Source organism: Ursus arctos, unplaced genomic scaffold, assembly GCF_023065955.2.
Source record: "Ursus arctos isolate Adak ecotype North America unplaced genomic scaffold, UrsArc2.0 scaffold_36, whole genome shotgun sequence".
NCBI lineage: Eukaryota > Metazoa > Chordata > Mammalia > Carnivora > Ursidae > Ursus > Ursus arctos.
This window is the reverse complement of record NW_026623050.1, coordinates 14,325,189-14,343,656: the sequence shown is the minus strand read 5'-3', so window position 1 is coordinate 14,343,656 and position 18,468 is coordinate 14,325,189. Positions and strand designations below refer to the sequence as shown.

Below are 18,468 nucleotides of genomic sequence, written 5' to 3'. Positions count from 1 at the left end.
GGAACAGAAGGTTATAGGAGTAAGACAAAACAATAAAGTGAAACTTGAACAGGGACAGTGTGGGTTGTCCATCAGGAAAACCTATCTTAGCAATGGGATTTGTTTGACTTTGATATAAATTTCCAAAGGAAGCCATGAAGGGTCCTTGACTTGAGGCACCGAATCTTGACTAGACAAAATACTTAACTCATTCCACAGTCTATGGTATTGCTGAGACACGTAATCAAACGGATTATCTCCCAGCATGGATTCTTCTTCCCCTTTCTACTTCTAAATTTTCTCACCTTTCAGAACATTTTTTTCATCTCTTCATGAATTGTTAACGTACTCTGAATGTGCCCAGTAAACGAGAGTACGTTTTAACTAATGTTGAGGTAAAAATAAATACAATGCCAGTGTCTGTTCCACCGGCTTGGTTTAGGGCTAGGATCAGTCCCTAGCATGATACCTAGAAGTAAGTTATTTAATGCAGTATCGTCTCTTAAACTCTACCTAAGATACTTAATGATGCTTTTTATCCACAGATCGCAATGAATGTCAAGAAATCCCCAATATTTGCAGCCATGGACAGTGTATTGACACAGTTGGAAGTTTTTATTGCCTTTGCCACACTGGTTTTAAAACAAATGCTGATCAAACCATGTGTTTGGGTGAGTGTGTGATTATTGTTTTATTTTTAACTCATAGCCTATTGAGAAATTCATTTGCATCTAAACACATAGAAAAGTTAACACTAAACCTCCAGTATTAGTTTTGCTGTTTGTAAAATACAAACACAAGCAGACTGTCGCATTAACATCCTCTGGTATTTCGTCTGTGGCGATCTGAACCTAATAAAGCTCTTCCTTGATACTCATTTGGCTGTGAGGTCAGAAAAACTTTTGACTAAGGGAAAAACAGAAAAATGTTAAGACAAAAAATATTTTTTATTAATGTTAATAGCCTATTATTTTATGAAGTCAGAAAAACTTTTTTTTTTTTAAAGATTTTATTTATTTATTCGACAGAGAGACAGCCAGCGAGAGCGGGAACACAAGCAGGGGGAGTGGGAGAGGAAGAAGCAGGCTCATAGCAGAAGAGCCTGATGTGGGGCTCGATCCCACAACGCCGGGATCATGCCCTGAGCCGAAGGCAGACGCTTAACCGCTGTGCCACCCAGGCGCCCCAGAAAAACTTTTGACTAAGGGAAAAACAGAAAAATGTTAAGACAAAAAATACTTTTTATTAATGTTAATAGCCTATTATTTTACGAAGCCTATTTTACAAAGTTTGCCTTATTGGAATACAGTGCAGCTTTTGAGTGTTTGAGCATTTTTTGAGAAGCGTCTGTAGTTTGTACCAGATCTTCAAAGGCAAATTTATGGATCCCACAAAAGCAAAAAACACCCACCTTTTTCTAGGGAAAAAGAGCTCAAGACTTTAAATCTCTTCCCCCTTGCGTTCAGTACTAAATCAGCATGCTGATTTAGAATAAATACCAAATACTAATCAATCATTTTCTCTCTTTTCCTCCTTCCTTTTTCTGTTTTCAAGCAACATCCATTAAGTCTTTTGGGGACTTCATGAACATGATTCAGTTTCACAGCCGGAAAAAGAAGAATCAATAGAGTAATGTTTTAAGAGCTTAGCTTTCACTGTAATTGGGTTCATCCATTAGGGAATATTCTTATAGAGTTTTGTCTTCTTCGGAACAGATAGCAGGTTTTAAATTAAAGGAGTACCATCGGCCCTCCCTGTTCCTGGGAAACTTACCCCTGCATAGCAATGGCACCCTGCGTAACAGTCTTTTTTCCTCTTCCATCTGGATTATCTGGAACCCTCTACCAAAGAGCCTGCCCTACAGAAGAATTTCACTAGCTTGGCTAAAAAATGAATCAAAGCAGCAGCTCTTGATTGCTGGCAGTGTGACTCATCTGAATGCGGTCTTCAACCACAGACACACACATTGGATCACCTCGGGGTCAGCAATAGCTTTCTGATTTAGGATCACAGATAACTTGTCTTCATGTCCAAAATTTGCAAGGAAAGGAAATCCTAAGTCTAAACACTGTGTTTTGCTAACCCGAGGTGTTGTCTTTCACTCCCAGCATCTCCCTCGCTGTGCCCTCACCCTCCTCGTTCTGCCTCAGTCCCTCAAACCAGCAAGAGCAACTTTCTTTCATTTTAATTTTTTATTTCCTTCTTAATATAATGTACACCTGCCCTATAAGAAAGATGTCAGTTGCTGTGGCGCAATGCAAAGACGAAAAAGATGCCAAAATAGCTTTACAAAATAGTCAAAGAAGTCATAGACCAATAAAAAGACAATAACTCAAGAGTGTATCAGGAGAGCCCAACTCAGTGCCGTCACTTTGGGACAGTTTAGAAGGGTGAGATAAGTCACCAGTAGTGGGAGTAGTCATGGGCTTTTAGGGGTGGACTGGGAAGAAGGAAGAGATGTCAAAAATATCAGGTGAGTTAGAAACCTAATTTATTTTGTTGCTGATTTCAGGGTAATATCAGGTGACTCACTGCTTCTTGGTAAACTGGAGTGAGAATCTGAAAGGCTGCAGTTTGCCAAAGGTGGCAGCAAATCAAGACCCAGATGCGCCCAGAATTTTCCATTTCCAAGTGAAAATATTTGAGAAAAGTGGCAAGGGTGGAGAATTCTAGAAGTAAATAGAGTAAAATACTTCTTGTCCAGTTCTCATGTCCTTAGCTTGCCTCCTTCCACATGCCAACCGAGGAAACGGTTTATTCCCAGGGTTCAGATCCTTGGCTCTTCCCGATGGCTCACAGGGAGCTGCCACTGATCAAGATGTTCTTAGCCTACGCCGGACGCACTGTGAACCCCACAAGGCCCTTAACCCCCAGGTAACCACTCACCTCTTCTTCTGCTAATGGCCATGTTTCTCTCTGCCCATTGTTCCCACTAGACATAAATGAGTGTGAGCGAGACGCCTGTGGGAATGGAACTTGCCGCAACACGATCGGGTCCTTCAACTGCCGCTGCAACCACGGCTTCATCCTTTCCCACAACAACGACTGCATAGGTGCGTATGCAAACCGGCGGGCACCGAAGGAAGGCCGTTTCATGTGCGTTCTTTGCAAATAGCAGCCTCTCCGGGGTGCCAGCCGGTTTTCTTAAATATATGCCCTCTAATGCCCAACACTTGGTTAAAGGAGTTGTCAAATATAATGTCCTAAGTAAATGTCAAAGAGAGTAACTACAGCCATGACTTTTATTAAAATCCCTCATTAGCAGCAATAATTTTTATATGTACCATACTGTGAATTCAATACATTTTTAAATGAATTGATGACGTCTTACAACGTACAAAAGTGATTCTTTGTATAGAAATTGCATAATTCAGGACTAATGTGGACTGACTTGTCTCAATGTTTTATTATAGCCTCTCTTAAAAGAAGTCAATTATTGAATCTATAAAATCCTCACTATAAAACATGCTATGTTATTTATAAGTGAGATTAATGATCCAAATTGTTTATCATGCTAGAGGCTAATTTTATATACTTCTGATTACGAGAATACTTAATAAAACCCTCAGCCATATTGTGTATTAGGAATTCAGTTTTAGCTTTTAAAAATGAAACATAAAGGAAGATCAGGGTGAAACTCACATAAAGTTCTAATATAGATCACCAATCTCTAATTAATAGAATAGTGTAATCTTGTTAGGTCTTGATAGGTGAGTGTATTGCCAGGTGTATTGTTACAAACTAGATCCTTATTGGAATTTTCAATGCTTGGCTGAGCCAGCAAAGGCCACTGAAATTAAGAATAAGTATTTTTCCCTTTAAAGGTTTTGATCATTGCTGGAATTATGACATTTTCTTTGGAATATATCAAAGGATATTTTTTTGGCAGATGTTGATGAATGTGCAACTGGCAATGGGAACCTTTGCAGAAATGGCCAATGCATCAATACGGTGGGGTCCTTCCAGTGTCAGTGCAATGAAGGCTATGAGGTGGCCCCAGATGGCAGGACCTGTGTGGGTAAGTGCTACCTCTGAGAGGTCCTCCAAACAGGGCTCTCAGAGGTGAGACAATCCTGGAGTCCCTGTCACCTTCTATCTTTCAGAGCCTGGAAGGAAAGAGATCAGAGTAGAATTACACTAATCCTACCTGCAGACTCTGTGTGTGTGTGTGTGTGTGTGTGTAAAATAACACACTTCTCTGTTACGTTTTAAAGTTAAGTTATTGTATTTGCAGGGAACAGTTAAATTGTTAAATTTAACAGAAAGTTAAATTGTTCCAGAAGCAACTGTAATTTGTTTCCTTATATATATTTTTTTCTTTAAAATAGCTTTGTGGAAAGTTCTTATACAATCTTTTGGGTGCCCTTAAAAATCTTCATTCCCATTGACTTTTCACATGCTACACTTTTCTGGAAATATTTAATTCGGGATAGATCACATAAAATATGGTTGTTCTGCACACTTCTTAAAGCTGATAAAGCTTCTTTTTATTGACTCATTAATTTTTCTCTATGGTAGTTTCATGTATTTCTTTGATTTGATTCCAGCTTCTTGAAATTTTAATTGCTTGAGGGAAATCACGCCAATGGGAACCTCTTCTTTTTCCCTTTTCTTTGCAGATATCAACGAATGTCTTCTAGAACCTGGAAAATGTGCACCAGGCACCTGTCAAAACTTGGATGGGTCCTACAGATGCATTTGTCCACCTGGATACAGTCTACAGAATGACAAGTGCGAAGGTAGGAGGAAGAGGACTATCAGTGTTTAGAAGCCAGCAGCATTTGTTCCTGCACTGGCATTCTCAAAGTCATGTGATGGTGTGCCGGTGTCTCCATTTTGGAATACTTTATCAGAAACAAATCCAAGAGCAGAGGGTCTGACTTAACGTTCTCGCACTCAGATGATGAGACAAGAACATCCAGTTCTCATGCTAATATCTGATGACACTGCTTTGCTCTGTGCATATGGGTGGTCATATGACCCTGACTTTCTTCCAATGTCCTTTTATGCAACTTGTAAAAAATCCTGGATTACATGTTTTTAAGTGCCAATAGGTTGCAACTAAAAATAGCTTCCTGAGTCCAGCTCAAATCTTTAAGTGACCACATTCAAGGTTGGATGAATGTGGCTATATAATTTGTCCATGTTGTTTTGACCTATAGAGCAGTGAAAATGTGTTACTACAAATAAATTCTCAGCAAATTTTATAGTACTGCATTCCCCAGTACATATGTCATTGAATTAAATGGAAGACATTAATTGCCAGAACTTTATAAATAACTAGGCTGAAAGGATTTTTAAGACGTCACCAAGTCATGCTCCCACGTTCAAATAGGTTTGTATCTAATCCATAATGAGTAAGAATTTTCTCCACTTTTAATACCATGGAGAAAGTGACAATATTCTAAATGGAAACGGTTTATCAAAATTAGGCCTAAATGCAAATTATTCTAAGTGTTATTTTACTTTTACTAAAGATCAACTTTATTTACTCCATGAGTAATGCAAAATTCCCCTAAGGTGAACAGAATGGAAATGTATAGACAGAAAAACGACTTCCCGAATACTGAATAATGTGCCCATTCCACCATCCTTGTCCGCATCCTTACGAAGTCATCACCTATAGGTTAATTCCTACCATAAGAGAAAGAAGCCTAAAGACAATGATAAAAACAACAACAAAAAGAAATACTTCAGCAGTTTCACAAAAGTTGGCTTTTCTCTTAAGAAAAGATTGGATGTGGGAGCGGAGGGCACGTGGGAATGGAGCCAGTCATTCAGCGGCAGCAGCTCCGATGCATGAACACGCCACAAGCAACGTATAAAGGCAACGTACTGACATCAGAGTGATGAAGAGACTGGTTTTGTCCGAAACAGGAAGATAATCGCTTTGAGTTGCACATTTCGAGAATACCTATTGTGTGGTATTTACAATATTAAATCAAGATAATGGAATTAATTTCCTAATTTCCTCTTAGTTGGACCTTGTGGGAGGGAACTCATATAATACGAATACATCTTGAGGTAGGTAGAACTCTTTCCACAAATGCAAAAATAAAGAGCCCCATGATATAAGAGATACATGTCTTGTTGGGAAAAAAAAAAAGGTATTTCCATAAAAATAGCATGGCTCAGAGTTAAGACTTACCTTTTTTTTAACTACAAATTCCTGCTGAAAATCAGGGGAAAAGATAGATAAGTCTGTTGGGAAGAGTGGCCACACTTTTCCCATACGTAGGGTAATCATGTAATTTATTGACCAAACCAAGACAGTTTTAAGGAGGGCGGTATTAGCAATGAGGCCAGGACAACAAGCGTGAGCAAGGACTCTCCTAGGAAAACGAGGGCATAAGGTTACCCAAGCCATCAAACTTCACTGTAGACCACCTTAAATCAGCCCTTCCTAGGGTTACGGTATATTAATATGCTAAAGGAAACATCACAATTATAAGTGTATCAAATTCCTATTATCTATATGATGAAAGAAAAACTAGCCTGTACAAGAAAGACATTTTTGTGTCTTGGGAAAAATTAACCTGCAAATGAGAGTTAGGAACCCTGTCTTCTGTGATATCTTTAGTTTACGCTGCACAAGATTATTTTCATGAGTGCTATTATTCTTGTAAAATTCATAGTTTTAGGGCTATAGCACAGGGTGTTGGGGAAAACACTGCAGATGGACGGAGGGGAATAAATTTTTGGTTCAAAGGCCTAGATCTCTCACTAGCTTATTGTCAACACAATTAAAATTTCAAGGTTGTGCTTTCTATGCAGTGGTGAAGTCGGACCCTGGAGTTTCTTGTTCCTTTCCTAGCTTAGGGTGGTAGAAAATTACTCTACCTTTTCTAATTAGCCAGGCAACAGAATCTGGGTAAGAGATGTTTCTCATTGCATCCCTTAGAAGGCACTTGCAGATTCCATTTTCACAACAAGAATTTTCAAGTTTAATTTTTAAAAAGATATCACAGCCTAGAGGTCCACTCACAGCATGATGATACAGGAAAAGTCTTCATTATTGGAAGAGTTTTGAAACTCACTTGCACTTTGTGCTTCCACACTTTGCATTTGGTATCTGATGGTGTCTCCATTGTGTTTTGACTTTGACACATGTAATTCTTTCAGATATTGATGAGTGTGTTGAAGAGCCAGAAATCTGTGCCCTGGGCACATGCAGTAACACTGAAGGCAGCTTCAAATGTCTGTGTCCAGATGGGTTCTCCTTGTCGTCCACTGGAAGAAGGTGCCAAGGTAAGTGCCTTTGAACAAGGCTTTAGACTTTCATTACTCTGTGTTTATTTGTTGTGGTTTCGTTTTCTTAAACATGGCAAAGCTTTGATTCTTTGTGAAAGAGAAGATGGAGAGTTTTCATTCACCCAGAGGTCTAATGATTACCATATGTCAGAAAGTTCATTTTTACTTTTAAGGTTGAAAACTCATCCATCAAGTTCTGGTTGCTTGTATAACAACTACCCTGGCACTTCGCCTAGCTCTCCCTCTAAGAACACAGATGCTGATAGGTCAGTGGGGGATCAGCCATGAGCCACTGAATTCTGCGAAGCCTTGGGGGAAGTTCGGCTCCCTGGTCTCTGCCTCTGAAGAGGTAACTCGGTATAAATGTGGACCAAAATCTAGGCTCTCAGTCAGAAAAATGCAGATTAATCCATATGCTTCCAGGTTATAGTGCCCAGCCCTCACGTCACAAATTTTCTAAGAAAACAGAAAAATAAATTTGACCTGGACGCTTGCTGGGACATATTCTGTTTTTCAGGACTAATACTTGTGAACTTAAAAAACAAAAAAAAAAGGGAGCCTGAACTTAATCCTAACTCAGTATATTATATCCCAGAAAACTGTTTAGATTTTAGTAAACAATGCACTGGTGGGTGGCTATCCATTTATACATACTAGTTTAATGAATTTAGAACAAAAAAACCCCCACAAACACACATATTTCTCCCCTCTCCCTCTGTGTTCCGTTGTTGTTTGTCATTTTATTGTGCAGGTTTTTTTCTTGGTTATTTTGTTTTGGTTTAGTTTGGTTTGGTTCCGTGTACTAAATAAGAGGCAATGGATAGCATTTCGAATCCCCAAAATTGGGTTTTGGGGTCTCAGCTCTGCCATCTGTAGCCTAGGGCAAGTCATTTGATCTTTTGGAAGTTCAATTTCTTCATTTTAAACAACCATAATAATACCTGCCCAACCAATCATATTGACTAGGTAACAAAGCTTTGTTAGTTTCTCAGTTACTCTTGTTATTCTATTGATTGACTGTTGCCTTCCTTTCAACTGCCCCTTTTGTTACCCAACATTAGAAGTGTGAAGGGGGAGTTGAGAATTCTCTGGTTGGTCTGATCTCGTAGGTTGGTCGCTGTCAGAAGCCCATGTGGATTTCAGGCTTGCGGATGGGGTGGTTCTTGATTCAAGCAGATGGTCTGTTATGGTACCGACCAAGCCAGATACATTCTAAGTCCTACTCCCTTGTTTTTGTGTGCCTTTGGCTTGGCCCACGTTCGGAAAGAAAGCAGTGAGAAACCAGGTGTGAATCTGCCGATGTGGCAGGCCAGAGGAGACTCATAGGCTATTAATTCAATTTGCACTGGCCTGTCACAGGGCAAGCTAGCGCTGCAGGAAGGGTCAGCCCAGCGGTGAGCGGCCTTGCCACATGCTCAGCTCCAAGAGGCAGAGCCAGAATTGAGGAATGCGAGCAGGGAAAGTGACTTTTGTAGTTCTGGTGAAATTTCAAAGGTCATTAAGGGCTCTTTGCAGATGGACTGGTAAACAGGCATCCTAGTGAGTCCTAGTTAAAGTGTGTGGGCAAGCACAGCTCTCTTTCCCATTGTGAGCACCTTTGACTAAAAACCAAATCTAGAGAATCACCACAAGCAAATGTAAATCCCCCAGAGGGCACAAATTTTCCCGAAGCCAGGGAATGAAAAGCTAGGTTTTACTTATAAGATGACAAATTAGGAGTCAGGCTTCTACTGCCCATGAAATGAGAAAATTCCACAGACCCACAGATAATGTTTTTGAAGGAACAGTTTTGTGATAAGACTCAGGTGAACAGATCTGGGTACCTGCAGGCCACAGATATAAATGGGCCACTCCCACTTACAAAATTCAGTGAAGGGAATTTGTCACTTCGGCTCACTGTAAACTTCATGTGTTTGAGCCCGTGTAATGGCTAGATTTTTTTCTTTTTCAGGAAGCAGGAGGGTAGAGTGGTAGTGGGGAGACAAGGCTGGTTTATGGAACGATTGATGATAGAAGGAAAAGAGAATGTATCTAGATTTAAAAGAAACATAAGCTTGAAGACAACAGAGACAATTGAATTTTAACATATTTGTTGAGACATTTTTTGTGAGTAGTCACTAAATTATACCTTAAGATATAAATAATATAAATAATAAACAGAACATTGTATGTGAAAATAAACTTGAAGAATAAAGCAAATCAAAGAGTGTCCTTCAAGAAACTATAATCTGTTAAATCTTAAAACTTCTCAGCAAAGCAAGTATTTGGATGGCAGACATGCCACAGGACAACACTTGACTTTCAGAAGAGTAGTTCACTGAAAGGTACCTGTTAGGTCCTAGCTGTCACAGGTGTGGAAGGAGAGTAAGAACTAGCAAGAAAATGTATCTGGAAGAGTTGGCTGAAGAAGGTGAACAAATTCGTTGGGGAGAAGGCCAACTGAATTTGACTTACTAGAGCCTGGTAAATAGGAGTGAGTGATTGACTGTTATTTTTACTTTAATGCATGAAAATTTTTCTTCTGTGATCTTTGGCAAGTCCGTTATTCTTGCATTGTCTCCTGTGTCATGGAATAAGAGCTCTGAAATTGTCTTAGCAGAAATGCATCGGTGGCTGTAATCATATGTCATAATATGCCACCTTGGGTTGAGAAACAGTGACAGGAGAGAGCATACCTGCTCATAAAGAAAAAAAAGGGGAATTGCACAAAATTTCCTTAAAACCTGCAGATTTTAGCCTCTGCGTAACTAGAGAGGAGTCTGCAATGCTTTGGATGTCAAATTTGAGGGAGAACACTCCAGGCTTTTGGAGGAGCTCAGTTTTTTACAGCCACCCAGTTTGCTCTATAAGAAATGGAAGAGTCCATTTCCAAAATTATGTCAAGCAATGTTGGACAATTTTGAAGCAACTAGATCCCATCTTCCATGTTGTCCCCCCCCCCAAAATAATTGCTATTAAAGAAATACATCCTTTCAAAGAAAGGTTATCCTGCCTCCTATCCACCCATCTCCCTGTCCTCCTCTTTCCTTCCCTCTCTCTGTTGAGCTAAACAGCCTTCTGTAGCTTGCCTTCGTGTGTGTGTGTGCACGCACGCTCACACACACGCACGTGTAAAATCTACAGAAAGCATCACGTGCATTTCATAGACGGCAACTACATCAGTAGCTGCTTCAGCGAATGACCATTATTGTCGTATTTTTGCCAGCCCACAAAACTGCCACATCTTTATTTACTCTATGCCTGGAATCAGGGGTTTGATTTTGGTTTCCGGCCTTAGGGGACCCAGAATAAACAACACAGTGTGATGGCACAGTAAGTACCAGGACTGGGGGGTCTACCTTAACCTAGTACACTCACTAAATGCCATCCCAAACACATAAACACAGCTGTCAATGCAGGGTCCTGTGATGATTCCACTTCTGCATGTCCCCACCCTGAAGTCACTGTTGATGTCAGTTCTGAAATAGGATAGTGTTGGATTTTGTTATTCACCTCAGGTTATTTTGGAAAATTGGCTGAAATGAGAAATAAAGTGAAAGCCACGTAGATGTATCCATCAGATCTTACTACGAAAGTCACCTACAACTTTAAAGATCTAGCCCAATTTCTGTCATAATCACTTATGTTACGGAGCCTTCGTATTATAATGAAAAAGGAGTATGTTTGACAGGATAGGTTGTTTCTTATTCACTGTTACGCAGTAATGATGTAGGAGGAAAGCATCTAAAGGGTCTCCTGGATTTATGCTGCAGATTTGCGAATGAGCTACTGTTATGCAAAGTTTGAAGGAGGAAAGTGTTCATCACCGAAATCCAGAAATCACTCCAAACAGGAATGCTGCTGTGCCTTGAAGGGAGAAGGTTGGGGTGATCCCTGTGAGCTGTGCCCCACTGAGCCTGATGGTAGGTCCACCGTCTGCATTTCTCTTTGGGCCCTTCATAGGGCGGCCTGGCTATGAAATATGAAAGATTGTACGTAGGCCTTCAGGAAAGATAAGACAATTTAATTTAATTGTAAGTCTACCTAAAATATTCATTAAGATGATTTTAACTCAGAAGCTGGGTAGTTATTTTCTTCTGAAATGTGCTATGAATCGGGGCTACCTAAGTAGTCGGCACCCCAGCTCTGGGAGCCTTGTTCACTTTCCCTGGTACCGGGGCTTTTCTCGTTCATTGTTTCCTGATATGTGCAGTGTGTGGCAATCTGGCTACCACGCGTTGTGTGGGAAGATGCCCGTAGCTAACTGCCATCGGTCTGTCTACTAACAAGTGCTCATCTCTACCGCAGAGGCCTTCCGCCAGATCTGTCCCTATGGAAGTGGCATCATTGTGGGGCCTGATGATTCAGCAGTTGGTAAGTGACCTGTGCTGGATTCTCAGCATTGCTTCATATTCGTATCCAGCCTCTTCCCTGCCCTTTCTCCAGCTGTTCTTCCTTTTTTTTTAAAAAAAGATTTATTTATTTGAGAGAGAGAGAGCATGAGCAGGAGGAGAGGTAGAGGGAGAAGGAGAAAGGAATCTCCAGCGGACTCCCTGCTGAGCGCAAAGCCTGACACAGGGCTTGATCTCACGGTCCTAAGATCATGACCTGAGCCAAAATCAAGAGCTGGGTGCTCAACCACCTGAGCACCCAGGTGCCCCTCCAGCTGTTCTTAGTTCTGCACATTTATCTTGTAAAATAAAGCTCTACTTTTCAATTAGATACCAATTGTATTATTGTATGGTAATATTGTATTATAATATTAGATATTTCATTGATTAGATGCTGAAACACCTTTGTGTTTAAAAAAAAAGTACCTTGTTATTCATTATTTTTTTTTCTCCTTTGCACAAGATATGGATGAGTGCAAAGAACCCGATGTCTGTAAACATGGGCAGTGCATCAATACGGATGGCTCCTACCGCTGCGAGTGTCCCTTTGGCTACATTCTGGAAGGGAATGAATGCGTAGGTGAGTAACAGATCGGTTTCTTCCATAGGGATTTTCCAAATTAGAAATTAGGCCATAGAGCATTCACACTAGGAAGTGTAAGTATCAGGATTGGGACAGAAGTAAGTTTCGTGCATTCATTCATGCATCATTCATCTCAGTACTAGTTGAACACCCCATGTCCCAGGCTCTGTGACCCAAGCCAACATGTTTCTTCCTTGCATGGACCTTACATTCTATTGGGGAAGACACTGGACACATCTGAAGACATGGTGGAAAGGAAAACATTATCATGTATTTTTTAAATTTTTTAAAAAATTAATGGTCATAATTTTATTCTTTCAATATGTAAAATACAACATTTATCCAGATTTTATTACATTTAGTAATGTGAAAGGCTATGTACACAGTGTAAACTCCACTTGTTTTTGCTCTCTCATTAAAATTTCGAAGAATGGCTGTACCTGACCTTTGACCTCTCCATCCATACTAACACAAAACTGAATGCAAGTATTATGTCTGTTCCTCTAAAATTTCACCCACAACTATGACCATGAAGCGTAAGCAAGTTCCTTAGTCTTCCTAGGCCTCAGGATGTCATATTACGCAAACAGACCAGCTTATTCCTAATTACCTTGCAGCTCTAAAAATCAATGCTACTGTGATTTTTATGAACTCAAAAGAGATGTAATATTCTGGACAGTGAAATGCAACTTCATAGCAGAACAAAAGCAAAGCTGTCGATGTTTTCTCTCCAGACTCTTCAGTTAGTGCTCCTGTGTGGGTGCTAAATGAGCCTGCTCGCCCAGTCTCTCCACCACAGCCTCTCGCCTTCACTGTTGGACGCAGAACCCAACAGAAGATGTAGCCCTGGAGATAGTCCATTACTATTCCGTGTCCTACAGAACTAAGATAACAATGTTATTTCTCAAAAGTTTCCTTTTCCCAAAGGAAGATACTCTCCCCCCAAGAGATGTTATTAGAAGAACAGTCAGGATTCTAGGTGGCTGGGTTGGGAACATAGGTATTTTTTAGACCTCCTTGGTAAGACTTGTTCTCTCTCCACGGTTGTTTACAGAGATCATACCCTAAACATATTTCTTTCTAGCTTTTCTTCTGCCTAATGTAAACCATCTGGTTTCAACAGAATCAACAACAACAAAAAAATCTTCTTGAATCTTGATTTTATCCAGTGTATTAATTTTGCTTAACCTCTGGTCTCTCGTTTTGTGTAAGCTTTGTCTTCTATTTTATATCTGGCAAAAATCCATCATGTTTAAGACTTCTTGGAGAATGATGTAATGTAAGGCCAGACCGGAGATGTATTTCCAGCTTTATGTGAGTGAAAACTTTTGACTCGTGAGAACAGCCTTGTTTTAACCCTTGGAGCATCTATTTCCGGTTGATTTAGCTCTTCGTACATAATACGGGAGGCGGGAGAAGCTCAGGAGAAAAGCACCAGGAGGGCTGGAAGCCCAGATACTGTCACTGTTAGTGCCACTGCCACTTAGCAGGTCAAATTTCACAGCTGTAAATCCGTGGAGATAAGACACGTGCACTCCTTTCTTGTAAAGGCAGACCGAGGATAAGACAAGATGCCACAGATCGAAGTACCCCAATAAAGTAAGAGGGGTTATTTGAGTCCAAGCCCATTTTTGTCTTCATTCATCATGTTTTCAATGCACTCTTGGTCACTTGCAGATACTGATGAATGTTCTGTGGGCAATCCTTGTGGAAATGGAACCTGCAAGAATGTGATTGGAGGTTTTGAATGTACCTGTGAGGAGGGATTTGAGCCTGGTCCAATGATGACTTGTGAAGGTAAGCCTCTTTGCAGAATTACATGTTCTGATCATGGAGACAGTAGTTGGCTGATTATAGTTCTTGATATTAAATACCGCTCAGGGTGTACAGAATAAAGAAACATGTAGGCCTCATGGCCCATACCATCATTCTCTTGGTTCATGGCACAAATTACGCTGTATAATATGCAGATTTCTTGTTGGCGTCTCCCCACTACAAGTATTTAGACGCAACTCCCGTCTTGTTTGCTACCTCCTTTCTTCTTTTCCATTTTCTCCTTCTTTCTCTTTCTTCATCTCCCATGCTCCCTCTCTTTTTCTTTTTTCTACTCATAGAAACACCTGCACAGTGACATAACCACCAACATCCTATAGCCATCTGGGGCAATCGCAGCAAAAGAGGTTTTGTCTATACTCTGTAAGCATCTGCCAATATGCCTAGTAGGATAGTAGGATAGATGTATGGAGAGAAGGGAAGGAGAGGAAGTATCTAGAACAGTGGATCTCAAAGGGTGTTCCCTGGATCACCTGGGAACTTGTAAGAAATACATATTTTCAGGCCTTATCCCAGACCTCCTGAATCAGAAACTAGAAGAGTGGAGTCTAGCAGTCCTCTGGGTAATTCTGATAGACTCTGGGTAATTACCTCTGGGTAATTCTGATAGGCAGTGGAGACCACTGGTCACAGAAGAGAATGAAGGTGAGGTAATAGTACAGGATAAAAATGGTATGAAAGCGAGCTTTTCATTAGAGACATGTCCTATCAATACCCACTGTCCTAGTTGTTGCTGAATCTTTAAAGGCCATGACTAAATATGATCTGGGGTCTCCCCGATAGTCAGCATCGCTGGACTTAGAAAGAAACATGATAATCAAGACGGTCTGTTTTAACCCTGCTTTTCCCAAACATATTCTGCTGGTTCCAAACTATGGAATCTATAGAAATCCCTTCCACCTGCTAATGGTAAAGTCCCTCCTATGTGAGGTTATAACTTGGGCATCAGTGTGAGCTCTCCAAAGTGTAAAGTTATTCAGAACACCATTTGCTTGGGCACAAGAATCACTGTGATTTCACAGGAGCCTCTTCTCTATGGGGAAGGGGAGGTGGTTAGCAATAGTGGATGGGGCTGCGTCTGTTCTGACTGCCATGGACTTGGCAGTTGTTTTGACTGAATGGGGTAAAACTGATTCGCGCTCTATGTGACTTTAGGGAATGGCAAGTGGTCAGCTTGAGACTTCAAAGCCAGAATTTCAGAAATGCTCTCCTATATGTAGGGTGGTCTATAATTTCTCATCCACCCAAATAACATTAATAATCATACCAGGACAATAAGCCAGAACTGGGACTGTGCTAGGAGAACCAGGACCCGCGATCACCTTGCCTATACCAAGTATAAAATAACCAACTCATTTTATGATTCTTTGAAAACCAGAGATTGCTTGGTGCATCCATGTTGATGACAATGAAGCATTTCAACTTTTGATAAAAACAGATATTTTTTTTGGTTGATGCCCATGATCCATTATTTTCTTGCTCCCTTCTGCTGCAGATATAAACGAGTGTGCCCAGAATCCTCTGCTCTGTGCTTTCCGGTGTGTAAACACTTATGGGTCGTATGAATGCAAATGTCCTGCTGGATATGTTCTGAGAGAGGATAGAAGGATGTGCAAAGGTGAGACATCCATGTTAAAGGTCATCTAAACTGGGGGGCTCTCACTCTATCTATGATGGGAAACGTCTCACCAAAGCTTCTATCAGTAGAGAAAAGCTGGGAATCAGGGAAATCTGCTATAGTCCACGGACAATATGGGGGTCATCATTGCCCATAGTATGATAGTATTAAGTCAAATAATATTTTTAAAAATCCCCATCACTAAGGGATGTTATATTCCAAGAGTGGGGGTAGCATATGGAATCTACTTCAGTTAAATAATTTCCATTAAAAATGCTTACCAAACACCCGCAATTACTGTGGCTCTGGACTAGGCTGTGCTACACAAAGTTAGGTAAATCACGGGGCTCCTTGAAGAGCACTCATTTGCTCCTCCAAGGTCTTAAATGAGCTGCTACTTGTTCTCTTCAGATGACTTAAATAGGATTTTTCTTGAAGGTGAACAGATTTCCTAACGAAGAGCTCTACATCACATGCAGGATTAAGTCCAGATCTCTCAGCTCAGCCCACGTAAAGGAGAAAGATAAAGAAAGGGAAATGCAATAGACCAATAAGGGATGAGGAAGAACCAGGAGAGGATATGATATCTGTCAATGTTTGTCTTTTCCTCAAAGTGTACAAACTGAAGTTGTCATTATACAATGATTATTCTAGTTATATTAATAATAACTTAATCATATATTAATATTACATAAATTCATACTATGTTATTATAGCTGTTATATAATGGAAGCTTTGGCTTATTGTACTATATTGTAATTATAGTGCTGTCATAATTATTATATTATGAAAGTTTTATAGAAGATCTTTTTAGGTGAATTCATCAAAAAGAATTAACAATCACACTTCCTGCCTTTGAAGAGGTTATCAGCTAGTTAGGGAATAATTTCTTCATCAAGTTCAAAGGTGGTAAGAAGACTCCTTCCCAATCTTAAGAGGCCAGTGCCCACTGTACAAAAGGAAACAGGTTAACACTGAAATAAGTGTAAATGAAAATCGATTACTTGATACCATCTCACGCTTCAAAGGCAGGAAATTAATGCAGCTTCTTTTATAATTCACGCCGCACATTCCTTCCAGATGAGGATGAGTGTGAAGAGGGCAAACACGACTGTGCTGAAAAGCAGATGGAGTGCAAGAACCTCATCGGCACCTACATCTGCATCTGTGGGCCCGGCTATCAGCGGAGACCCGACGGAGAGGGATGCGTAGGTAAGCGAGTCCCAGCCCAAGGAGCTTCGAGCGAGTCGAGTGACAAGGGACAGAAGGGACTTGGAGTCTGAGTCCCTGGGGGCAATGTGTTCTTGGACAGAGCCATCTTCCTCTCTTGTCTCATGTCACAGTTTCCCTTGGAGAGCCCCTGGCCTCTTGCTTATCTCTGAGTTCCAGGCGCACCGTTGTTCTCTGCCTCCGAGCAGGCCTTTGTCTACCTGCTTAGCCCATGTTGCTGCCAGGATTCGGCACCAAGTGTTTCCCCTATTGCTTTCCTTTACTCCTTATACTTTTTGTTGTTTCAGGGTAAGTTCTCTTTACCACATTGGAATGTCTTTCTGTTGTCCCAACTTTGCTGTTAGTACCCTGACACTGAATGACAGGTGCCTGGTCCCTCTGAACCAGGAGTAGCGTGAAACCAGTGGGATCTTCCTCCAGAGAGTCCATTCTTGTCTAGAGCGGGGTCCAGGCACTGGCATTTTTCCAAACTTCCTAGGCGATTGTAATGTGGCTCCTCCACCGAAAACCACAGCTCCAGACCAGAGATGGGCAAACCCGAGGGCCAAATCCAGCCTGCCAGCCGGCCGCCTATTTCTGTAAATTAAGTCATGTTGCAGCATAGCTATAACCATTCATTTAGACATTGTCCTTGGCTCTTTCATGCCACAATGGCAGAGCTGAATAGAGTGAAGGCAACAGAGACCATATGGCCTGCAAAACCTAAAACAGTTATTATATGTAATATAGTAATACTATAATATTACTACAATTTAGAGTAAAAGTTTCCCGACCTCTGGTTTGAAGTCGATACCGGGGAAAATTATTAGAAAGTTCCCACATGCTTCTTTTTCATTTTTAATAATCAGTGACGCCAGAAAAAGAAATCTTATGTTGTCAGTCAAGAAGCTTAAGAATCTCATCGTCTCCTTACTCGGTAAAACACAGAATTAAACAGTAATTGAAGAGCAGACTTTAAAAGCACAGAAAAAGTATTTGATGTAGGAGCACACACTAGCTCGGGGGTTCTCAACCTCAGCTGCCCACTGGAATCACTTGGAGAATTCAGGTCCCACCCCAGATGCTCTAATTTAATCGTTCTGGGGATGGTGTGGGTATCAGGAGTTTTAGCCTGTTTCAACAGTACTGTAGCTGTCACCTTCCAACTCTGCCTAATGAGATCCCTGCCTCCGGGGCTCGGAGCTATTCGGCGTGGGGTGCACCTAAGCAAGTCTATTTATGATCTTTCTAAAAAATCATCAGATAATTCTAAGAATCTCCAGTTTGTTTTAACGCTTTTTTTTTTTAAAACCGGGAGACTAGATTATTTCTCAATAATATTGTTGAAGTATTACGTAATCTATGTTGAATTGGAAGATTACGTGTAGACCAATTCTCAGGTCAAAGTGACCCATCACAGACATTATTCTGATGAAGTATTATAATATTTCTTTAATGTGCGATGTCCTTTTTTTTCCCTTCACTTAAAACAATCCTTTGGGAATTCTTTTTATGGACAGATAAAGAAAACTGTATAATTTTATTAAGTGACAAATGTATGTGTACACACAATGCCATCGTCTACGTTTAATTATATCAAAATGCCGTCAAGTATGTTTCTTAAA

General features: G+C 40.6%; 1 protein-coding gene across 1 annotated transcript in view; it reads left to right on the top strand.

Annotated features, from left to right (window-relative positions):
- Positions 1 to 18,468, top strand: part of FBN1 (fibrillin 1) — a 225,713-nt gene that overhangs the window by 188,513 nt on the left and 18,732 nt on the right. Inside the window, exons 46-56 of the mRNA XM_026518436.4 lie at positions 525 to 650; positions 2,916 to 3,032; positions 3,869 to 3,997; positions 4,599 to 4,718; positions 7,102 to 7,227; positions 10,983 to 11,132; positions 11,518 to 11,583; positions 12,064 to 12,180; positions 13,861 to 13,980; positions 15,512 to 15,634; positions 16,715 to 16,846. Coding sequence (XP_026374221.2) covers positions 525 to 650; positions 2,916 to 3,032; positions 3,869 to 3,997; positions 4,599 to 4,718; positions 7,102 to 7,227; positions 10,983 to 11,132; positions 11,518 to 11,583; positions 12,064 to 12,180; positions 13,861 to 13,980; positions 15,512 to 15,634; positions 16,715 to 16,846 — 1,326 coding nt within the window. The remainder of the gene's footprint in view (positions 1 to 524; positions 651 to 2,915; positions 3,033 to 3,868; positions 3,998 to 4,598; positions 4,719 to 7,101; positions 7,228 to 10,982; positions 11,133 to 11,517; positions 11,584 to 12,063; positions 12,181 to 13,860; positions 13,981 to 15,511; positions 15,635 to 16,714; positions 16,847 to 18,468) is intronic.